Raw genomic sequence first — 26,093 nt, forward strand, 5'->3', positions numbered from 1 at the left:
TTCGTTTAATTTGCAAGCAAAAGTTGTTCAGTCCATGATTGCCATTAAATTGGATATTTGCTTTATTTTAAAATTAATTTGTTCAATACTAGGCCTGATTATACATCACTTTTCAAATAAATACTTCATATGTTTGCCGTACATACGTAGAATTACCACTAAAATAATGGAATATTCAAAAATTGTGAGAGAATGGCGAACAAGTAGTAATGTTACTCCATCTGTGAATGTTGTCAGTCATCATTTTCTAGTGACGAATAAGCGGTGAGAATTTTCCTTTCTGTTGCATTGTGTTAACCGATAGAAAACTGACGTAGAATTAGACTTTCTGAAAGCGAATATTTATCATGAAAATGAGTGGTTCAGCATAATTATTAATTAAAGTGACATCTCGTATAGTCGTACACTGACTGGTTGCCGTGTTGTGATGTGTGTGATGACTGATGTGTGTGAACTGTCGTGTAGATCATGCATGTGTGTGGTGGTACTGGCATTGGTACCTGCACGTCCTGGCTATATCGAGCTAAATCTCCTCGTCGGGCCCGCGCCCGGGCCTAGCCTCCAGGGGCTCGTTACTAGAAACCAACGACAAGACAGTCATAACTTTATCACTAACTACGGAGATGTCTCTGATCTTCCTAAACCGTTTCACAAAGAGCTTAGATCTAGGCCTAGACCCCACTAGATAAATATCTTGTGAGATCTAGCCTTAAGGTAGGGAGGCCAATGCCCAAATCTAACTTTTTAATTACTAATTTGTTTATACTAAAACTAAGATTAAAAGAAAGCATTTACTTTCACTAAGAAAATCCACCCATCTGCCGACTCCATAGGTTCCATCAAATAGGAGATATCCAGCTGGTTTGTAGCCATTTCCTTCTACGCCTTTCCGTACGTAAGAGCCTTGAAACAATTATATTTCATGTCGCAAAGTTACGTTCATAATTAGACAGGCCCGAGGGACAAAGTTCATGATGAAGTTTAAAACTTTGCGCGAAAGTGCAATCACTCAACAGCGGCTAGCCTTGAATCGGTCGCACACGTACACACCTTCTTCTTCTTAGTTGATCCCTCCACGACACAGGCAAGCCCCGATGCAGGCTGAAGTCCAGCCATCAATGTGCGAACGATTACATCTTCTACTACTACGAGCCGAAGACGATGGTTCAAAAAAGGAAAGAAATATATATAATTCATTGATATTTACCTTAGATGTGTATTCCAATAATTTGATTTCCTCATGAGTATTCCTTATTATCAACGATCGAGAAGTTACGAGGTCCAATTAAAATCCATCTTGCAGCGAACACAATCATAGCGCACATCCATGCATGCATGCAACGTACGTGTACTAATATTTCTCTCACTCTCTCTCTCTCTCTCTCTCCCTTTCGCTATAAGTAACATACACACTCACTAACCATGTATCATACACAACACACACCTTCAAATCATGGCTTTCATTTCAATTCTCAATTGGAGTATAGACTGCTCATGTAGACTTTTTTTTTTACTGAAATATCTTTTTTAACACTTCTCATACATTACTGCACGACACTCGTATCTAGTGCTGTGAGAATAAGGTACTAGGGTCTATAAATAAGACTACGCTTTGCGCACGATTTGACCGGAGCTCAGATTATGTCGCAATACCCTTTATTTTTGGCGCGAACAATGACGTCACTGTTCACTGTTTTCCTTCTCATTTTGAGATGGATGTAGCTATAGGGCTCAAACCAACGCAAGATTGACAGAATCATCGTACTCTATCTACTTTCGAATGTTCAGTTTGTAAAAATCTGTATTTAAAAAGATATAATCTTTTTTCTTTATATTTTCTAGTTGTTAGAAGTGGCAATTGTGAACATCTGAAATGTTGATCTCTATCAAAAGTTCTTTACTCAAAACGGATCCCATATTTTTAGGGTCTACCTTCTGCCAATGAGAAGGTTTTTAGTGAGCAAACCTCTACGCCCTCTAGGATTTTCTTAGTCGGTGGTGCGAGTGCGTCAAGGTCGTCTGCAACCACAATTATTGGATTAAAAAACGTCAAAATCTGCAAGATTGTCAACAAATGGTGAAAGACTGTTACAGATCCGTGATTATAGGTATGTTGTGAAATGTATAATTGTATTTTCTTTTCATATTTTCTTCAATTTTTATTTTTACATCATTTTTTTCCCTTTGCTAATTTTTTGAAGTGGGCGACGAGCGCACAAATCGTAGGTGTAGAAGCCTTACGCCCGGGCATTGGCCTCCCTACTTAAGGGCTCCCTCGAAATGTTTTTTATGATAGTCGAGGGAGCCTTAAGGTAGGGTGTCTGATCGCGCACCCGATGTTGTGTGCTAAAATTCTTCCCATAGAGATTACACGCATCCCTATGCAGCCTACGTGCATTGCGCGACCATGCAAAAAAAGGTCAATTTTTTTTTTTCAAATCGAGATTCAAACCTTTATCAGTTGTGATCCTGAAGGTGATAATCAATGAATGAGGTGTCATATGAAAGAGCAGGTGAATTCCAATATTTCCAAAGGGGCGTAGCCCCCGAAATTCTAAATATATCTTGGTCAAAACAGCAATTTAAACATTGTGTCCTGGCTAACTCTGAGGTTTGTCACTTTTGAGATATGACGCCCCGATCGATAAGTAGTCCCAGTCCTAAGGAACAATTCTATGTGATTATATTTTCGCTAGCCCCCAGGGATCACAACTGATAACAGTTTAAAAATACCCTTCTCGCTATTTGGTGGATCAGCTAATTAGGAGGCGTGCGCTCCGCTCAGTCCAAACCATGGTTACATCGCGTAACATCTCCGCGCACGAACGAAACCCCAAATTCAATTACACATTATAGTGACTGAAATTATGGTTGGCAATTCCCTCGATAAACCCGGAAGTGAATACACGTTATAGTCAATGGCAATATCGCGGAGACAACGTGCGTTGTCTCCGCGATATTGCCATTGACTATAACGTGCATTCACTTCCGGGTTTATTGTGCGACGAGCGCCAACCATACTAGTCAATCGCACATGTCGCGGAGACAGCGTAGCTCAAGCTGCAAGTCGCGGATTGGCTTAGCAGCATGCGTACGATATGCATACGCTTGCATATCGCGCGATACAGCTGTTTGGCTAAATTTAGCAAAACAACATCACTCTGCGTGGACGTCTTTTTTGTCGATTTTGACCAAAATGATATGAATATACCAGCGTGTTGGAGGGGCTGTAACTTTTGATAGAAACATCGGTGAGACTTGAAATTTGAAATGTATTATTCTGATAACATTTTTTATTCAAATATCAAACAAAAATGGTGAAAAACGATCCCAAATTGAAAATTGAAAAATCGTTCAGACACCCTACTTAAGGCTTAAACGGCACCCATAGCCTAGGGTCCCACGGAGAGGTCAGGTAGGTAAACAACAACTAAATTGTGTCCAAAATCACACTTTGCCGCACCCGACCAATATTGGACAGTGGCTTTGATAAATTTTGTTGTAATTGTAGTCCTAATTACCTCCGGAATTAAAAAATCGGAGGTAAAAATAATGAAATAATAGCAATTTTCTTACCAGACCGATACCGCTCAGCTCCCTTTTCACGTGTACTGTGTGAATTCACGATCTCTACACAATGAGTGATTTCAAGTTTGGTGTTAGTGTTAGTGTTAGTGTTTAGAGCAGTCAAGAGCTCTTAAATCGAGCAGAGAATTTGCTGATGAAATTAAGAGCACGATACCTATATCAAAATCGATAGTTTAACACCAGCCGTGACGTCACCACATACTTGATTTTACGACCATGATTTAAAATTAGTACATCAAAACTAAAGATATCATGAAAAGTACAGAATAAATTTACACCTATTTCTCTGGTCTTAGAAAATAACTAATTTTACACGAAAGAATATAGGAATTACGTGTTTCACATATTTTTATTTGATCGTCAGACAATAAATTGGCGTCGTTCGTGTGTTGAATGTGTGCGAGTACAACACTAACACCGAACTGGAAATCAACATTTGCTTAATCCCTAGGGGCTAGTGTTAGTGAATAGGACATTTGTACATAAAATATTAACACCAGCCACAAAGGTCGATTCAGCAGACGACAATTTTGCTAAATCGATAACACTGGCTACCGGAAGTTGACGATATTCATAGGTCAAAGCCTTAACACCAGCTGATTTCCATTTCAGTGTTTAGGCTGGTGTTAGTGTTTATTAAACACTAACACTAGCCTTAAACACCCAACTTGAAATCACTCATTGGTGATGACCTCTGACTGGCACTTCCGTGATTGTGCTGCTTCCGTATAATGCGCTGTATGAGTGTTATTCAGCGCATTATATGGAAGCAGCACGTTTACGAAGTGCCAGTCAGAGGTCATCACCATTGTGTAGAAATTCACACAGTACACATGAAAAGGGAGCTGAGCTGTATCGGTCTGGTAAGAAAATTGCTTTTATTTCATTATTTTTACCTCCGATTTTTTAATTCCGGAGGTAATTAGGACTACAATTACAACAAAATTTATCAAAGCCACTGTCCAATATTGGTCGGGTGCGGCAAAGTGTGATTTTGGACACATTTTAGTTGTTGTTTACCTACCTCTCCGTGGGACCCTATGGGTGCCGTTTAAGGCTCCCTCGAATAATATCATAAAAACATTTCGAGGGAGCCCTTAAGGCTAGTGAGATCGATACTATCGAGAAGAAGAGCCAAGCTAGTAGTAGATCTAGTAGAATCTCGCCCTTAGTCGCCATACCACCACCGGATTATTAAAAAAGTAATAATAGGCCTAGTCCTAGACTATTTGGGAAAATGCAATTATTTAAATGAATAAGTAATAAAAAATATTGAAAATGATACCAAGAAATAAGAGATGCAATATACTTCCAAATTTGTATAGACCCCTAGAGTCTAGATTATACAATAGAAGTACTTGTAAAATATAATTGTGAGTATTTCATTACATGACTGGTGAATCAGTTTTGTTCTTGAGATGGGTACCCCCCGGATATTTTCATTTGATAGTTTACAAAAAATACACCAATATATTATTCTCAGAAAAATACGATGTAATGAAATTTGTGTCCAATGTTTTAGGTGTCAGTTGAATAATCACATGACAAAACTTCAACATTCCAAACGTTCAAAAACATGTTTTAAACTAGAGGTCTATTCATTTTACACATTTGAAGATAGGATTCATCTCAAAATTAATATGGGTCTGAAAACTAAAGAATACACTTCTGACTATGGCTTGCCTACCGTGGCAGAATACCCATCCATTCAAGGATTTTACGATGCGGAAATAAAGGCGTATAATCAGTTTATAAGTGTGAAAATCCTTAAATATAAACATCGCATATTTTCATAAGATTATCAAATACAAAAAACGATAACTCACTGTTTAAGTGAATGTGTAAGAAAATCATAGTTGGAGGATTTATTGTTTTTTTTGTGCCAGCCATAGTCTACCCAATAAATGACATGTGATGGCGCTGCCCATCGACTAAAAAGTTAAGACAGAGATATGACGGTGTCAGAGGCGTCATAACTACTTCGTCAGGATGTTGTCGTTGATCTTGGCAAAGAGGGCTTTGTGAAACACGTTGAGGACAATTAGCTCACTAACGCTGATTTAGTCAAGAAGTTAGATTTATGACGGTCTTAGGAACGGGCTGTGCCTGAGAAATGACGCCCATGCTCGGCTTTACTTTACAAGATCAACGACATGTAGTCTATGCTGCCAGGCCAGGGTCAGGGAAAAACAAATGGCGCTAGTTCAGAAGTCTATCCAGACTTTGAACCGGAACTCCGGCGTGGAGATACCCTACTTAAACATACCGAAAATTGACTAAATGTTCATCGATTGTTCGAATAATAGTCATGATTTAAAAGTTGTTATGTTTCTTACCTGTTTCGTGTCAATTTTCTTAACTTTTTTGGAGTATTTTTTGTAAAAAAGAAGACTCATACACTTTCTCACAGGATTCATGTATGAATAAAGAGTGGCCTACTTGGGATACTGCATAAACAGTGTCTTCTATACAAACAGTTCAAGTCTCCGACTCGCAGGCCCAGGTTTAAAACCAGCTGGCTAATCTCACATTCACATTCATATTGTCCAAACCTCGCGAGTCTTCTCATTCTATTATATCCCAAGTTGGCCACTCAATATTCAAATTTGCATCTTCTCTTCAAAAAAAGCGTTATATATCAAATTGAAATCCAACTACCACATACATGTAAATCTATGAATATTGATGTGCATCCCCTTTATCTTTTTTCTCTTCTTTTTCTGTCTTTTTCCCCTTTTTTCCAATAGTTTGTTCCTCCATATTCGTATTATTATGTATCTTTTGAGGGTAGTCATACTATCAAGCTTTGCTTACTTTGTCAAACCTCCTGTTTGATGTTTTCGATTAGTTACAGCCAGCCTTACTTTATTCTACATATATTCTTTTGTCATGTGTTAATTTGCAATGTTTGTTTGTTATATATTTGTTAAAATGCAAAAGAAAAAGAAAATCAAACAGAAATAAATAAATCAAATCAAATCAATCAATCAAATCAAACTGCTGCATAAATTGCATACCGTACCAATGGTAGGGTGCGCGCGTGTGTTAAGTTAGCGACTGTAATCTACGGTCGCTAACTTAACACACATGCGCGCGCCCGCACCCAGGCCCACCGTCTGTATGGTATGCAATTGTATTGTGCAGCAGTTTGCAGTGAATCCCGAGAGAAAGTATATATTATAAGTCTTCGCTTTTAGGTGTTAAAGATAAACTTGAGTCCCGGTAAATCATAAGTATAGACAACTAAAAAATAAATTCTCACAGAATTCAACGAAACTTAATACACTGAATGAACTTCAACTAAAGTTCATGATTACAAATAAATGACATGTGCCAAACAATTTTGTTAGAAAATGTATACCGTATTTGCCGGCGATAAGGCCGCAGCGCCGTATAGGCCGCACGGCCATCCCGCACTGATGCTAGCTGCTGTAGTTTTTTGTGATGTATACATTGCGCCTCTGTCTTGTGTATTGAAATGGATTCAAAATAGCGACTTCGCATGCTGGATGCTTCGCGGCAGCTCCATTAAACGCTTCTTTTACTTTTGCAATGCATTGGCACAAACTTAGATCAAGATCTATCGGCAGATGTTGTTTTTGGAAGTTTATTTTCGTCTTCATGTCAACAATGCAAGATAAAATTGTCGGTAAGATGTGTGGAAATGTATAGTTATTGTACCATTCATAGATCTAGATTCGTGCTGGTTTCGACTTACTTTTTTAATTTGTTTTTACTCTTTCGTCGCATAGGCCGCACCCCGACTTTTTGATATTTTCTCTTCCAAAAATACTGCGGCCTTTACGCCGGCAAATACGGTAGTGGCTGAGCAATAAGCATAGAAAGATAAGGAAATCTAGCTGAGTAGGCCCGACACCATCCACACAGCTCAGGTCACTATGTGCAAATGGGATTTGTGGTCTTATCGAAGATGATGCCCACTATTCAAGTTTTTGTGCGTTTGTTTTCACCGGTTGAAACTTTCAGGATTAAACCTGATGAATATATTTCTTCAGCTGATAGTATACAAATCATGAATTTGTCGCTGAACGTGGTTTTTGTGTTACAAGTTGTTCGCTTCTTGACATCTCAGTATGTCGCAGACAAATATATTACGGTCATGAATTTGGTTTTGTGAAACAACCTCCAGAATCTAGCCGGTTTTAGTTTATTTTTCAATTTGTATCCTACTTGCCACTAGCCGAAGATGACTTGGAACCTACGTTAGGCATTAGGCCAAATTAAAAAAAAAACATGTTTAGCGTCCTGTTTTTTAAAAAAATGGCCGCTCGGTAAATTTTCCCTGACAGTCTGGCTATTTTTCAAGATGGCTGCCGGTAATTTTTTTGAAAATCAGAAATAGATCCATTTTAGCAGGGTTTTTTATGTTAAAAAAAAAGAAAAAAAGAAATTGAAAAAAAAAGAAAGAAAAAGGGGAAGTGGAATCACTATCCAGCCAAATTTCAAAATTTACCAAACTTTGTATTACCTTTAATATCAGGCTGGACTTCCCCTTTAAAGGTTAAGACCAGTTTTGGAAACGCCCCCCTCTCAAAAAATGAAATGGAAGCTTTTATTACCAATCATGTGAAAGAATATGTTTTGACTAATACGTGATGATACAAATTTTGCCGGGAAACCGCCTACTTAATGACATATTTGGTAAATTATTATATCTAACTGGACTGGACTGGATAGGGTAGTCCCATATACATCTTTCTGTGTGCAGTGCTTGTAACTTTACCAAGACTGGGCCAAATTTCTTATCATTTTGATGATTCCAGAACCTTGCAGTACACACCAATACTTATATGCTAGATGATCAACCTTTTCTGATCGATTCCACAACGTTTCTTTCACAATGCAATCGCATGACCAGAACTGGTCTATACCTTTAAGTAATTTGGATGCTGGTATTTTTTTTCACTGTGAAGTTCTTTTGATTTTGTAACAATCTTCATTTTGGTAAATTCCTAGAAATCAAGATCACCTTCAAAATTACTTTTCCTGTTAAGGCTTCTTCAATCATGAAATTTGGAAGTGATGAGCATTAATTAATTTATCGTACATAATAATTGTGAAGTGGTTTCATGAAAAGTGGAAAAACCTGTTGATGCTGATAAAGCAGCTGATTTGGGGATGCCAAGTGTAACAGTCATGATTTTGTTAGAAAATAAATATTTTTGAAATAAAATCACTAAGAGTGAGATCATTTGCAATCATGGATGAATCAGCCCTCAAATTTATTTCCAATACCAGTTGTATATCAACTGGCCAGGTAGATTTTTATGCCTCCGCCACCGAAGGTGGTGCCGGAGGCATCATGTTTTCGGGTTGTCCGTCCGTACGTCCGTCCGTCCGTCCGTCCGTACGTCCGTCCGTCCGTACGTCCGTCCGTACGTCCGTCCCGTTTGACCGTTATCACAATATCTCAAGAACCATTTAAGATTTAAACTTAAGACTCGGGAATAGTATTTATCACCATAGGAAGATGATCTGATTAGATTTTGGAGTACGTAGGTCAAAGGTCACAGGTCACAGAGGTCAACTTATGAAATTCCTTGTATTGAGTTTGTTAGCGCGATATCTCAAGAACCATTTGAGATTTAAACTTCAAACTTAAGGATAGTATGTATCACTATAGGAAGACGATCTGATTAGATTTTGGAGCACGTATGTCAAAGGTCAAGGGTCACAGAGGTCAACTTATGAAATTCCATACATTGAGATTGTTATCATGATATCTCAAGAACCACTGGAGATTTAAACTTCAAACTTAGTGATAGTGTGTATCACTATAGGAAAACAATCTGATTAGATTTTGGAGCACGTAGGTCAAAGGTCAAGGGTCACAGAGGTCAACTTATGAAATTCCATACATTGAGATTGTTATGATATCTCAAGAACCACTGGAGATGTAAAAACTTCAAACTTAATGATAGTGTGTATCACCATAGGAAGACAATCTGATTAGATTTTGGAGCACGTAGGTCAAAGGTCAAAGGCCACAGCGCACATTATGAATGCAAAAACAGCTTGTGATCGCGTTATCTCAAGAACCGATTGATGGATTCATGCCAAAATTAGGTCATGTTTGTTACTTGCAGAGCCAATGAACTGAGTAGATTCTTGGTTCATAAGGTCAAAGGTCAAAGGTCATGGGCCCATTATGTATGCAAAAATAGCTTGTGAACGCATTCTCATTAGAACTGACAGATGGATTACTATTTAACTCAGAACATCTTGCAGAGCCAATGAACTGAGTAGATTTTATGGTCATGAGGTCAAAGATCAAAGGGTCATATATGTATATGAGAAATTGCTTGTAATCACAATATTCTGAGAACCTGTCAATGGATTACCATTGAACGTGAATTCAATTTTTTTTTTCTGTTTTGGTTTGTAAAATTGCTCTATAACGGAGGCATCATTTTCGACTGCGCGCAGTCGAATTCCATCTAGTTCACTACAGAATCATAGGCTACATGTATGTGTGTTTTTATACATTTGTTATATTTTATACCCACATAAAAAATGATAATGTCTGACCTGCCCTTAAAAAACAAAACCCCTAAGTTAGTTGCCAGTTCCTGTACCGGTATTTGAAATGGATTTCTTTCCTATGTACTTGTACTATTGCATTTATAATGGTAGTCAGCAACAAATGTGTGCGAGCGTTTAACGATTTAGTTCTGGTCAAACAACAAAGTTAATATTCAAATATCACTGTGAGAAAATCACATTTACAATGCCAAATCCTAAAAGTGCTCCTGCATACAGAAAGGTATACTAATTCATACAAATCCATTTTTGAGCTACAAAAGAGCTACGGTTCCTTTCAAGGTAACTATGTCCCATTTGCAGGCCCCTAAAAGCTTCACTTAAAAAGAAAGGGATGGAAAATGTCTCTGCGTGGGTAAATAATGACCATTAGTTATCAAATTGATTATAGTGATTGCAATCCATTTGGTAATAGTCTGATTTTCAGACCCTTGTTCGTACCGAATGGTCGTACGTTTTGTGCTGCGCAGACTCAGAGACTCAATCACTTTAATTTTGGCCATTACAAGAATTGGGTTATTGAACAAATGCTCATGTACCCTTTACAGCTCATTTTATGTATACATTGTATTACCAAAGAAAAAAAAAGAAGGCAGTCAGTCTCTCAATAGTGTCTGACAGTGAAGTCTAGAAAGTAAAGGGTTTTCTTGTATATTTTGAATATTAGGACACTGTTATTGTTGAAATTTCACAGATGGGACATATGTGACATATTCTTAATTCCTGCAAAGTTCTCCAGAATTTGATGTTGGCTGCAAATGGGACATACATGTACAGTTTAGTACCATTAAAGTCATCCTATACAGGAAAAAACAAATCGAGAGTGGAGTCATACTGTGTATGTACATTGTAAAGGAGAAGCCTGTAGGAACGTGGGATGTTTGGAAATACTGAAATTATCAACATTTAATTTTTAATGATTTCATGTACCACTTGTGCCAACAAATGTAGATTTATCATGTACACCGTATTGTATGGCTTTCTGCCTGGCTTTAGTAGGTGTGAAGAGGATGGGTCAACATTAAAGCAATGAAAGTGTTGATTACATGTACGTTGCATTCAGACATCATGTGGTGACTCATCATTGCTTGGTGATGAGAGATCTTTAAAACATGAGATTTGACTCATAACCAGGCAGGGACTTTGTCTAGATCGAGCTATCCAGTCCCAAATGCTATACTGGTCAGTGTACATCCATCATACACTTGGAAAGATGTCAGTCTTTGTATCGGTGTACCGTAAATCTCCGCGTATAAGGCGCACTTTTGTGCCACCGAAAAAAATTGAAAGTCGGGGGGGGGGGGGGTGCGTCTTATACACGGAGATTTACGGTACATTGCACAGTGTATGTTCAGTCATCATATTCAATCTTCCTGGCATGTTTTACATTACATTTAATTTATTAGTGAGTGTTCATCTTTGCACCGACTATTTGTCTGACTCTATGAGTATTGGTGGAAAGTTAGAAAATGTGCACTACAGTGTACGACTACCAGCACGAAAATTGACAGATAAATAAACTCGGAAGTACTGATGTTTTGTCATACAGGTATAGATCTGTAAATACATTTTTCTTTGTAAAGGTATGGTTACATGTATATGTTTGTTCAGTGTTTCATGTGTACATGTACAGTGTATATGTACAATTTGTACACTGTTGTGTACGCATTAATCTGGATTACAGGTCAAAGATCCATTGCTATCCAGTATGAATTACTTGCAAAGCATATATATTTGGGCCATGTATGTTTCAGAGATTATTTCAGTAGATAATGTACACTGTGTTCAGATCATCATTAGATAACAACAAAAAACAAAAAAGGAAATGGAATTGAAAGCTGCACAGGGACATGTATTTATCATATGAAATGTGTTTCGATGCTATCAAATGACATCAAATCGACTCCACATTTTAATATGAACTCACTCTAATTTTTGCATAAATCAATTTCATTTTCATTCTATAAGTTTAAATTATACTAAATGACATACACGCCCCTTTTACTACCATGTAAACTCATATTTTTTTTATTTTTTTAATTTTATTGTTGTTGTTATTGCTGCATACATTACATGTATATGTATTGCATTCTTCATCTCGTTCATTTTGTTTCTGTCTTCTCTCATTGATTATTCTCTTCAGAGCATTGACGTGTCTAAGTGATCGAGGGCAGGGGTCCTTTGAGATGCTATAAATAGCAGAGGATCAACCGTGCAAACAGAACTCGCTCTTATCTCATCGATCGACCATGGCAAAAGCAAGTAAAATTCCAGGTAATTACATCCATAGTTTGTATTTTAATTTGGTATATTGTGAACATATTGTATGCCTACCAGGGTACGCTAATGTACTTTAATTTGATGACCATTCATTAATTTTTAATTTATGATACTTTTGTTTCATTCATTTATTCATTCAATCATCCATTCATCCATTCATTTATTCAATCAATCAATCATTCATTCATTCATTTATCCATTCATTCATCCATTCATGCATTCATTCATTCATTCATGCATTCATTCATTCATCCATTCATGCATTCATTCATTTATCCATTCATTTATTCATTCATTTATTCATTCATTTATCCATTCATTCATCCATTCATTTATGCATTCATTCATCCATTGATCCGTTCATTCATTCAATCATACATTCATTCATTTATTCATTCATCCATTCATCCGTTTATTCAATCATACATTCATTCATTCATCCATTCATCCGTTCATTCAATCATACATTCATTCATTCATTCATTCATTCGTATCATTCTTAGTCTACTATACACAGAACTGTAATATCCCTCTCACAATCTACACAATAAATCTGGTGCTAGCAACCATAGCCAGTGAGTATACAGTAGGTAAAATTACATTAAACACAATTATACAGATGTATTTTTCTAAACCTGATTTTGTTTTTTCCTCTTAAAGATAAAGACCAGTTATGGTCATGCCATTGCATTGTTAACGAAACGTTGTGGAATCGATCGGAAAAGGTTGATCATCTAGTATATAAGTATTGGTGTGTACATGTACTGCAAGGTTCTGGAATCATCAAAATGAGAAGGAATTTGGCCCAGTCTTCATAAAGTTACAAGCACTTACACAGAAAGATGTATATGGGACTACACACACGTGCGCGGCACATGCGTTTATCCCTCACAGTCCAATAGATAAACTAATTTACCAAATATATCAATTAGTAGGCGGTTTCCCGGCAAAATTTTTATCATCATGTATTAGTCAAAACATATTCTCTTACATGATTGGTACTAAAGAGCTTCCATTTAATTTTTTGAAATTGGGGCGTTTCCAATACTGGTCTTTACCTTTAAAAAAATAAATTAGTGCAGTGCATCTTTACACTCCATTACATACTGTACAGGTACATTTAGCACATATATTGTCCATTTATTAAACTACAAAATCCCCCCTGTATAATTTACACACTTAGAGCTGGTACAATTTTTGCATTCAAAGCATGTATGAAGTGCTCGCCACCACAGCCACTGAATATTTGATGTCCTTTGGGGGATCAGAGAGTCGTGTGCTTGCATTTTAATCAAGTCTTACAGAATCTTGTTCCATTGTGTGAGGTTTCTCTCTAGAGAGAGAGAGACAAATCTCTGCATAATACTGTACATTTATCTATTCTTCTCAGTAATTACGTTATTAGTATCCATCATCAGAGAGTCAGGAAAAGCCTGTCTTCATTAGCTTGAGTTTGCCTTAACCCGCTATTTTAATTATCCCGATCGCAAATTATCCAGCTAATTTACGTCGTCAGCAGCCCGCAGTTGCAATTAACCGGATATTTGGTCAAGAAAATATCCCTAGAAGTCTTGGTCTTGTTTCCTAAATATCCCGCCATTTTGGGAAAAAGTAGGCTTATTTGCGCCCGTCCGAGCTAGTGATGATCGTATCCGTCTGGTGAAGACGGGATAATAGGGACTTTTAGATTTGCACGTCCACATAGTGGACTGCTACATGTGATGTCCTTTTAAGGCACTGGCAGTGCCTTAAAAGGACATCACAGTGCCTCAAAAGGACGTGAAACGTGCATGTAGCAGTCCACTATGTCGACGTGCAAATCTAAAAGTCCCTAATATCCCGAATCTGAAAATAGCAGGTTATTTGGCAAACTCGAGCTGATGAAGATGGACCTATAGATGCCTATAAAATAGGTACAGTGTACATGTACACGTAGGCCCCATAACACCGAAGGTTTGCAATCGATTACAAATCCCAATTGCAAATTTTAAATAACGATTTAGATTGGTTGATAGTCCACCTTATTAACAATATGTGCATGCAACTATGATCTTGATTGTTAATAACCATTTTGCAATTGATTGCAAACTTTTGTGTTACGGGGCCCAGGTACATGTACTGTATGTGGAATGCAATGGAAATATTTTTCTTAATGACATGAAGCTTTTTAAATGACAAAATATTGAGATTTTACTTGTATAAGTACCATAAGCCGGGGTAATAATCGGGAGCGCCAGGAGTGTCAAGTCTGACAGACATGAGCGCTATACAAGAACCCAATATTGTTATTATTATTATTATTATTATTATATTACTGTTGAGATTCAGAAATGACAACAGCTAGGGAGTCCAACGTAAACTTTAGTCTTGCATTTATTCACCAAAGAAAACACAGCCCCGGCCAATACTATAACGACGAAGCAACACTAACGCTATATGCTGTCGTCCGACCCCTGATCATAAACAAAGCTTCCACCTTATTGTAGAAAGTGTAGTTCATCAAATAAGGAGATTTCACCACATGCAGCCATGAATTGTGATCTGCCAGAAGTAAATAACAATCTCCATTAGCAGGCACAAATTAGTGCTTCTCTCCTCTCTCTCCAATCTACAATGTCTCTCTGTCCCTGCTATAGCAGCTCTGGGTGCACAGACCCCGAACAAAAGAAAATCACTCATCCACTAAAACTTACAATAGGATCCCCAATCATGCCTATAGGGTATCAGTACATTGGGCAATACAGGTACCCCAAAAAAGGCGGGAAAGTAAGGCTATTGTCTGATGAGGAAGGGGGGGGGGGGTAGCTTACATTGTAGACTGCTCCACCTACAATTCCTTATACACTAATGCACCAATACACTATAATACATTATGGCATAATTACCTCAACATTCCATATTACAACATATTCCCCGCAATTAATGTCATAATGTTTGATAAAAATGATACATTATTACGAGCGAAATTCCAAATCGTCACCTTTCCCCGCAATTAATGTCATACTGTTTGACCGAGATTTTAGCGATACATGAAAATATAAGCAATGAAAATCTTTCTATAATACACTTCCCCGCAATTAATGTCATAATGTTTGACCAAAATGTTTTTCAGTAGTATATGAAAATACAAAACAATGTTCTTTAAAACATTATGCATAGCATTAATAACACATCACATCTTAATCTGACAAGTAAATATTTAATTCTTGTCTTCAAATTCAAAACTCTCTTCTTTTTTTTTACTCTTGTAACGCCGATATTGGAAGCCGCAGTGGATTTCTATGCTGGCCTTTAGTTACTCGATTAGACCTCCTACGCGGTACCTCGGGACTGGGGTTCTCAAGTTGAGAGTTGTCTATCTCATCAGGTACTATATCTCCGCTCAGATTGAGAACGTCATCCGTACCATTTTCTTCATTCTCAACATTTGCTCCGTCGTGGTCATTTCCCTCATCTGGAATATATTCATCGTCACGAATGTCTACTCGCAGGTTGTTCTGATCCCCTGGAATATTCATCGGTCGATCCCACAAGAAAGTGAAAGAGGGGGTGTTCTCTTCTATAGAACGAGTCGAGGGGTGTTGTGACGTGGTATGGTCACTTCTGCTTTCCTGAACAATATGAACTGGCATCTCTTCACGTGGGTCTGGAATCAGCAACCTTCTGTTCACTACTTTGGTTGGTCCTCCTAACATTGGTCGAATTTTGTAAACGTCACCCGTGTCATTTACCGCCGTGATTATGAAGGGATCTCTCAACACTTTGTCGTCAAGCTTGTGTCGACCCTCAAACGCGCACTTCTTGATCAGTACCCGGGTGCCAATGCTTAGTGTGGAACTCATTGGTAGAGCATCATGTCTGATCTTTTCACTTCTCAAGATCGCTTCCATGTTTTGCTTAGCAACCGTATGAGCATGTTGTAGCGACTTCGAATGCTCTGTAAGAAAGTCCTCATTCCAGTCTGCTTCGCTATTCCCAATTAGCTGGTCGATTGGTGTGTGCGGCTCTCTCCCATACAGGAGACGGTATGGCGATAGCCCTGTTGTTCCATGAGGGGTGCAGTTGTATAGGAAAACCAGCTGGTGGATCAGCCCAGGCCACTTTCTCCGACGATCTGGCTCAAGGGAACGAATCATGCTGCATAACGTTCGGTTGAACCTTTCCGTTTGTCCATTTCGTTTGTACAGTTTGCATAATTCTCGGACAAGAGAGCTCTCGAAATTTCGTCCTTGATCGGAGTGGATACGTAGTGGAGCACCGTAGTGGACTATCCAACCATCGATTAAGGCACGTGCAACAACTGCTGCAGTCTGGTTCTTGCAGGGGATTGCTCGTGCAAACTTGGTGAATGCATCAGTGATTACCAAGACATCCTCGTATCCACCTTGACCCTTATCCAATTTCAGAAAATCGATTGCGATCAGTTCTAGGGGCTTGAATGCCAGCAAGTGTCGTCTTGGAGTTCGTATTGTCGGTGTTGGCGTCTTAGCTGCAATGCAGGCAAAGCACTTCTTGATGTGTGCTCTCACATCATTACACATTCCTGGCCAGAAACATCTTTCTCGCAGGATTGCTATGGTTCTGTTTATCCCTTGATGGCCCCATTGGTCATGAGCCATCTGTAGCATCTTCTCTTGGAGGCCTTTGGGAACTAACAACTGTCTTCTCTGTGGATGTTTGGAATCTGGTGGTCGTCTGTACAATACCCCTCCACAGTCTTTGAGGTACATGCGTTCTTTTATCCAGGACTTTGTCTCTCTGTTCTCGCTTTTCATTTCATCCTCTGGCTTCCATCCATCTCTTATGTATTGTCTGCAAGCTGACAGTGCATCATCTTGCTGCTGCAGAATCTCAAGTTTCTCTGTGGAATATGATGGGTATACTTCAGGAGCTGCCCGAGGTGCTTCTTCTGGCCCCTGATCACTGTTTACTGTAACTTCCACTGGTAAGACAGTAGTTACTGTCAGAGCACCGATCATCTCTCTCACCTCTTGTTCATCATTGCCAGGACAGCGGCTGAGAGCATCAGCACATTTATTGAGCTTGCCAGGGCGAAATCTGATGTCTAGCTGAAAGGGTGCTAGCTGGGCTACCCATCGTTGTTCAGTTGCCCCCAGTTGGGCGGTTTGAAGATGGGCCAACGGGTTGTTGTCTGTGTAGACGGTACACTTTGAACCTATCAGATATCCTTTGAACTTCTCTACCACCGCCCATTTCAGTGCTAACAGTTCAATCTTGAAGCTGGAGAAGTCCGGGTAGTTATTTTCAGCTCCACGTAGACTGCGGCTTGCGAATGAGATCGGGTGAAGGTGACCGTTTTCATCTGCCTGTGATAGACAGGCACCTAGTCCTTTGAGAGAAGCATCGACCTCGAGAACAAACTCTTTTCCAAACTTCGGATAGGTTAGCACTGGAGTTGAGGACAGTCTTTCTTTCAGTTTTTGAAAGGATTCTTCTGCTTTGTCTGTCCACACAAACTTTGGATCCAGCATAGTCTTCTCAGGCTTCCTCTTTCTCTTCTTTTGCGACTTCTGTCCGATTAGTGCATGAAGAGGAGCTGTCAGTCTTGTGAAGTCAGGGACAAACCTCCGATAGTACGACGCAAGGCCAAGGAAAGACCTCAACTCTGATCCATTCTGGGGTGTTGGCCAACTCTTGATTCTCTCCACCTTGCTTGGATCGACCATCACGCCCTTCTCGCTGACGATGTGTCCTAAGTGGGCAACTTCTCCCCTGAACAAGTGACATTTCTCTCCTTTCAACTTTAGACCATGCTTCGTCAACCGGGCAAAAACTTCTCCAAGTCTTTCCAAATGTTCCTCAAAAGTTCTAGAAAATACCAACACATCATCGAGGTACAGAATTAGTTTTGTGAAGTTCATATCACTGAAGATCACCTCCATCACCCTCTGGAAGGTGCTTGGACTGTTGCAAAGACCTTGCGGCATTCTCTCAAATTCGAAGAGTCCCCATGGAACACGAAAAGCGGTCAAGGGCACAGAGTCAGGATGCATGGTGATTTGAAAGTACCCATGAGACAGATCCAGAGAAGAGAAGTATCTAGCCCCATCCATGACTTCCAGGGATTCATCAATTCTGGGTAACGGGAAAGAGTCTTTCACTGTAATCTTGTTCAATTGTCGGTAGTCGATACATAGGCGTAGGGCTCCTGATCGTTTTCTAACTAAAACGACTGGGCTTGCATATGGGCTAGCAGACCCCCTGATGATCTTTCGTTCAAGCATGTCTTGCAGAAGTTCACGAACTTCTGATGTCTCGTTGGGGTTAATTCTTCGATATGGCAGGCGTATTGTCTTGTCAGAGGTCACCTTTATCTCATGAGGGATAAGATCACACTGTCCCAAATCAAACTCATCTCTGGAAAAAGCTGCTTCATGATCTGCTAGAAGTTTAGCAATCCTAGATGCCTCATGATAGTCCATCCCACATAAGCTGAGGCCATGAGGAAGCAATACTTCTGTTCCATCAGTGAAGGTAAATGTTTCCTGTGTAGTGATATCATTTGTTGGTTGGGTTTCTCCTCTGTGTTCGAACTGGCCAACATTGTCGTTGTCATCTTGAACCAATTCTGTTGTGGCAATCATTACATTACAAACATCCACCTCAAGTTGGTCCTCTCTGTTTTGAAGATGAACTTCACTTCGTTCTTCTACTTGCACAGCAGATGCCACAATTGAGTGAGGTGGTAGGATGAACTCATTTTCTCCAGCATTAATAAGGAGTAAACGTAACTCTCTATTCCCGGTAGCACAACCTTCAATCACATGAACTTGAGAACTCTCCAGCTTAGTCAGATCCTGGATGAACCAGACACTTGACTCATTGGCAGCTTCACCACCTTGAGAGGACTTCATCGCACATTCTACATGTTGTATGGTCCTGGCTGGCAACACTACCTCCAAGGCACCCGTGACAACCTCTCGTATTTGTGCATTGTCCACTCCTTTAAATTTCAAGCAGTCCTTTACTAACTGGAATTCTTCTTGAGTTTCCTCTGGTGGAAAAAAAAGCTCGTAGTGCATTACATCCCAATAAAATTGGGAAGTCTTTTTGTCTAGCTCCACAAGACTCTCGGTTCACGATAAGGAACCCGACGGAAGCTTCTTTGCCGTTCAGCAAAACTCGAGTGCGGATAAAGCCTTCTACAGGAACCTTTGTTGGACCCACCCCAACAATTTTTACCAGTTTTTTCAATGGGCTGACATCTCCTGCTGCTTCCTGAAGCTGCGAGTGAAATACGTCTGAGGGTATTATCGAAGCCTCTGCTCCAGTGTCTAAGACGCAACCAATTTTCACGCCGGCAACTTCTGCTATTGCGGTCGGACTTTCTGAAACCAATTCTGTTTCGCTGTCACACATTATTTCATCTATTGTCAGCGCAGCTTCTTCCAAAGTGGTCTGTCTGGAATGTGCAAATCTCGTTTCTGTGTCAATCTCCCTCTTGTCTGTTATAGGCGTGTCGGCTTGTAGCTTATGGGAGCTTTGTCCCATGGGCTCTTCTGTCTTGTCCTGTTGTTCATTGTCCCCTGCTGTTTTGCCCTCAACAGCAGAGGAAGCTAGTTTTCCGCCTGCGGGGTGACATCCTGGTGAGGAAGGTGACGTTGGGTGGCATGTGGCGGGGATGGAGCCTGATAACGTGTTGCAGGCAAATTGAAGTTATCCTGGTTCCTGGTACCCGACTCCTGACTCCAAGCAGGAAAATCATAATTCCTCTGGATGGCATGTGGCTGGGATGGAGCCTGATAACGCGTTGCAGGCAAATTGAAGTTATCCTGGTTCCTGGTACCCGACTCCTGACTCCAAGCAGGAAAGTCGTAATTCCTCTGGCTTCTGGGTCCATCCGAGAAGTTGTAATTAGAAGCAGCAGCGGGGAATATGTTGGTAGGCATATGTGTCATGTTGGGACACTCCCTTATAAAGTGTCCCTTCTGACCACAATGAAAACATCCACTACTCACCCTCCTTCTCTGAGGTTTGGCATTTTTCAATCGTGTAACCTCCCCTCTCAGCTGTTCTAGTTCAGTCATAATAGTTGTCTGTTGGTCTACCATCTGTTGCAGAAGATGTGCAGAATCTGATGTGACCACCCGTCCGACCTCGACTCCTGGAAAAGCTGGAGTGCCTCTGCTCTCATCCTATTGAACCCACTGGGCCCATGAGTTAATTGGATGCGTCTCAACTCCCTCCTGACCCAAGCCTCGCGTGCGCCATTTACAAATTGGTCACTCAAAGCTTTGTCTTTTAATTGTGCCAAAGCTTCACCTTGGGCTTGGGTGATTGCTGCCTTCTCCAGCTTTATGTATAGGCGTATCAAGGCCCGGCTGAAGTCACAAAGCGATTCCCCTTCTCTCTGTACGCGGTTATGGAACTTGCTGCTCAACGACTGTGTATTTTCCTCGTAGCCAAAACATAGTTTAAGACATGCTACAACTTCATCAAAATCACGTCTTCGGGATTCACTAAGGCACATAATTTCCTCCCTTGCCGGTCCTGCAAGGTGATCTACAAGAAGTCTGGCCTTACTGCCCATTTCCATGTTGTGTTGAGCAGTGATCTCATAGAACTCCTCAAGCCATTCCGATAGTGCAATGTCGTTTGCGTGTTGTGGTATTCCCCTAAACTTGGGCAAGTTGCTCTGGAGAATGCTCTGTAGCCCAATGGAACGACGAAAGAACTGTGACAGCATGTCCATGTCTGAAGGTTGCTCCCTTGGTGTCATAGTAGGTCGTGTGGATGATGCTGTCGACGTGGTAGTTGTTGTTGTTGTTGTCACAGTTGTTGTCGTAGATGTAGGGGCCATTTTCCTGCACTTAAATGTGTTAATTATGAAATTCAACAGGAACAATAATATTTCACAACAAGCAAACTTAAACGAACAAATCATCAATCATGTGTATCATTACATGAACATGTTCTTCAAATTCATTAATGGTCACAATGTATCTGACCGAGGCTGTTGAATGTTCACTGTCTGTCCAATGTTCACTTTTGCCTCCGGACGTTGCTGACACCAAATATCGCCAGCCGACGACGTCACGGCCGCAAGAAGTTGGAGGTTGGTCAGTATCCGTGCAGATGATCTCAGTCCAGTTGTCCCTCGCCGTCAGTCATCCCACTTCTGACACCATTGTTGAGATTCAGAAATGACAACAGCTAGGGAGTCCAACGTAAACTTTAGTCTTGCATTTATTCACCAAAGAAAACACAGCCCCGGCCAATACTATAACGACGAAGCAACACTAACGCTATATGCTGTCGTCCGACCCCTGATCATAAACAAAGCTTCCACCTTATTGTAGAAAGTGTAGTTCATCAAATAAGGAGATTTCACCACATGCAGCCATGAATTGTGATCTGCCAGAAGTAAATAACAATCTCCATTAGCAGGCACAAATTAGTGCTTCTCTCCTCTCTCTCCAATCTACAATGTCTCTTTGTCCCTGCTATAGCAGCTCTGGGTGCACAGACCCCGAACAAAAGAAAATCACTCATCCACTAAAACTTACAATAGGATCCCCAATCATGCCTATAGGGTATCAGTACATTGGGCAATACAGGTACCCCAAAAAAGGCGGGAAAGTAAGGCTATTGTCTGATGAGGAAGGGGGGGGGGGGGTAGCTTACATTGTAGACTGCTCCACCTACAATTCCTTATACACTAATGCACCAATACACTATAATACATTATGGCATAATTACCTCAACATTCCATATTACAACATTACCATGATTACATGTAGATCCAGGGGTCAAAAGATAAATTATGTTTTTATACCGGTACATACAAAAGTGTATATGAGTGTTGGCATTCAATATGATCGAAATATCGGTAGGTTTAATGAACGCATGAAAGTTGTACCTGTTATATCAGTTGAATATAGATTGGATTTTCATTTTAAAGATAATGGAGATTAGGATATTTAATATGTTTTATGAAGTCGAACAGGGTCATGTTCATGTATGTACTCTTTCATGATGAAAATGGGTGCATCTTTATTATACAGAGTTTATAGTACCTGTATATACCTGTTCACTGTGCTTCTACATGCATTTAATGTGCATGGTACAGATACTGTTCAGGCCTGATAATTACCCGATTTAAATCGGTTCCCCCCCCCCCCCCCCCGGATTTTATCCCTATTTTCCCGTTATTTTCCTGTTTTTTCACTTAGTTTCTCTATTTTCCCTATTTTCCCCTATTCTTTTCCAAATTTTCTTACTCAAAAGGGGGGAATGTTGTCGGATGTCATTTTCCCCCCTGAATCCTCTTTTTTTTTTACTCGAAGGGGGGGGGGGGGGGGGGGGGGGCGTGGTCAAGGAAACCCCCCCTTTTTTTTTAGTGCTCACTATCACCCCTGACTGTTCCATGTCTGTTTAGATGACTCATGTTTGAGTCATGTTGAGATACATCTCTAAGCAGGAAATCACATCCAATCTTTTCACTCCTATTACAAATGCCTCTGATAAATAAGGCAAACTTTTGCTGACATCACCCCTCCATGAGTGTACAGTATGCTGGCTCTCAAGTTCACATGTTACGCTTACACGTGTACCTGATTTGGCCATCCTATGCATGTAGTTTTATACACTTTTTTTTTCTCTTCATGCACGTACATATCCAATTTAATTCATTTCAATTTATATTAAACACACAATAAAAAGACAGACCATAAACTTCAGTACAAAGAAACCTGTAAAAAAAGAAATAGAACAAATTAAATTGGATCAAAAGATTTTTTCAGAAGTACATGTATCAGAGTTTATAGTACCTGTACATGGACCTGTTCACTGTGCTTCTACATGCATTTAATGTGCATGGTACAAATTAAATTGGATCAAAAGATTTTTTCAGAAGTACATGTATCACTAAAAAGTGACACTAATCGGCTATGTGTTAATAAGTTAACCAAAGGCCTGATTAACATTGCCTTTTAGATTTGATCACCTCGAGGGGTCAGTGACATAAAGACGTAACTCCATTTTTGCCATTTTGAGAAAAAGTGGTTTATGTGTCCCTGAGCACTTGGGCCGTAAGGAGTTAAAGGTAAAGACCAGTAATGGTCATGCGATTGCATTGTGAAAGAAACGTTGTGGAATCGATCAGAAAAGGTTGATCATCTAGCATCTAGCATCTGCAAGGTTCTGGAATCATCAAAATGATAAGAAATTTGGCCCATTCTTCGTAAAGTTACAAGCACTATACACAGAAAGATGTATATGGGACTACCCTATCTCTCTCACCAGACCATGAGAGAAATAAATTTACCAAATATATGAATTAGTAGGCGGTTTCCCGGCAAATTTTTTATCATCATGTATTAGTCAAAACATATTCTTTCACATGATTGGTAATGAGAGCTTCCATTTGATTTTTTGAAATTGGGGCGTTGCCAATACTGGTCTTTACCTTTAAGTCTCTGTTTCACTAGCCATTGACTTCAATGAGGTGTTGGGTGGAGTGGAGTTGAGTCTTCCTGGAAAGCCCCCATTTTTCTGAACATTTTGTTATTAACTACTCATTTTGGCAAAATATGGAGTTACGTCTTTGTGTCACTGAACCCTCGACATGTACATGTATGTAATATTACCTATTGAATTAATTTCCACCTCCCGATTTCATTTTTCCCCCACCTACATGTACATGTATCCTTATTTTTCTAGTGACCTATGATTGGGATGTTTATCTGAAAGAATCAGGTGCTACATGCGCTCCACCAGAATGCTTCAAACAGGTTTGTGTGGGAGTAATTATTTTAATTACCTGTATATGCATTTGATTCAGATTTGATTAGCCAGGATTGTGATATTTAGTTTGGGGGGGGGGGGGGGTGGTCAAATTAATTAGAAAAAACTCTGTTGGGAGAAGAAAACAAAATTGTTTCATTTTTAACGGTGCTAAATACTGTAAACGCTGTTTATTTTCGTGTGATTAATTTTTCTCGCTGAGCAACCTCATAACATATTCGCTGGTTCTTAAATTCGCGTTGCCTACAATTTAGCCCGTTCAAAACACACATAAGAAGTCATGCTTATATTTTCGCAAGTTCTAAAATTTGCACTTGCCGATCTTAGCGCAAAATCCGCGAAAAATTAATGTACCACAAATATTTCTACTTTTTGGGTATATATTAATTGGTTTGTTTATTTTGAATTCATTTATTGATTGATTGATTGATATATTTGTTAGATATATTTTTATTGTGTTGGTCTCTAAAATTTAAAAGGGAAGCACAACACAAGGAGGGGGAGGGGGGCAGTGGGGTAAGTTATAAATTATTATTAGTTTTTTTGGTGTTGATTGCTCTTTGTGCCCCTTTTACATTGCACCCCTTTAACATTGCACAATGTTTTAAAGGGAAAGTCCGCCCCCAAAATAAGTTTGTTTCGATAGAGGCAGAATAATAAGAAAATCAGGTGAGTGAAAGTTTGAGCAAATTCTGAATGAAAATAAGAAAGTTATGAATTATTGAAGTTGTGATCAATCAAATACAAATTGGCAACTCTGTGACTTATCATACGAGCTCTCCTTCATTTGCTTTGTGCATAATATTCCATAAAATCATGTTTTCTTCGTTATTGATGACGGAATATATATTTGTTCCTTGCAGGGAGAGTATAGAAACATATTTGCAATTATTATATTTAGGGTGCATGTATGGTTGAAATTTTTCTTGAGGGAAAATGAAAATTTTTAGATTTTTTTAGTACTGAGCAAATGGAAGTTGAGCTCGCATGATACGTCATAGAGTTGCCAATTTGTGTTTGATTGATCACAACTTCAAAAATCCTAACTTCCTTATTTTTAATCGGAATTTGCTCAAACTTTCACTGACTTGTTTCTCTAATTTTTCTACTCCTATTAAAACTAACTTAATTTCAGGGTGGACTTCCCCTTTAATGTACCATTGAAATGTTGACTCCAGAGTCCATGTACATGTTCTTCCTCCAGACCTCTAACCCACCACCCAATGAGTTCGGACTATGGATGAAACTAGAAGCCCTTGACCCCCGCAATGTGACCTCGACATGCATTGCGACTGTGGTCGGTCTGATTGGGCCACGGCTACGACTGCGACTGGACGGCAGCGACAACAAGAACGACTTTTGGAGGTTGGTGGACTCGTCCGACATCAGGCCGATCGGGCACTGTGAGAAAAATGGCGGCATGCTTCAGCCTCCTCTTGGTAAGTTATAGACAAAGTTTTCCCTTATACTATTTTCTCACATTGTTCAAATCCATTGAATATGCTACAGGCCTCCATACTAATTTTTGTTAGAAGGGCTCTAGAATTAACTATTTTGAGTTGGTATACATACATGTACCTGTAGATCGTATGTCAAATGTCGAAATTTTAGGGGTTTGAACTTACATTTTTGGCGCAGTGTAGAAGCTACTTTGAATCTTCACACTAAATTAAATTTCCAGTGTGGTCTAACAGTATTTTTGACAGGTTTTGCTTCCCATTGTCCGATTACTCTTGTTTTACATTTCAATATAGCATTATATCATTGATAGTTTTATGATCCATTAACAGGTTTCAGAATGAATGCCTCATCGTGGCCCATGTTTCTACTGAGAACACTCAACAATGCAAGCATAGCTCCGACACAAGCATTTAAATCGGTATGTATCGTGCGTACCG

The 26,093-nt window shown here is 39.5% G+C and overlaps 1 protein-coding gene across 2 annotated transcripts in view; it reads left to right on the top strand.

Moving 5' to 3' along the window:
- Positions 1-174: 174 nt before the first annotated feature.
- Positions 175-26,093, top strand: part of LOC583802 (polycomb protein Scm) — a 36,801-nt gene continuing 10,882 nt past the window's right edge. For both annotated transcript variants that reach the window (XM_030994457.1, XM_030994458.1), the window contains exons 1-5: positions 175-264; positions 12,293-12,423; positions 24,112-24,182; positions 25,400-25,634; positions 25,986-26,074. In XM_030994457.1, coding sequence (XP_030850317.1) covers positions 12,399-12,423; positions 24,112-24,182; positions 25,400-25,634; positions 25,986-26,074 — 420 coding nt within the window. In that variant the 5' untranslated portion in view covers positions 175-264; positions 12,293-12,398. The remainder of the gene's footprint in view (positions 265-12,292; positions 12,424-24,111; positions 24,183-25,399; positions 25,635-25,985; positions 26,075-26,093) is intronic.

The sequence above is a fragment of the Strongylocentrotus purpuratus genome, unplaced genomic scaffold, assembly GCF_000002235.5.
Source record: "Strongylocentrotus purpuratus isolate Spur 01 unplaced genomic scaffold, Spur_5.0 spur5_scaffold_21, whole genome shotgun sequence".
Lineage (NCBI taxonomy): Eukaryota > Metazoa > Echinodermata > Echinoidea > Camarodonta > Strongylocentrotidae > Strongylocentrotus > Strongylocentrotus purpuratus.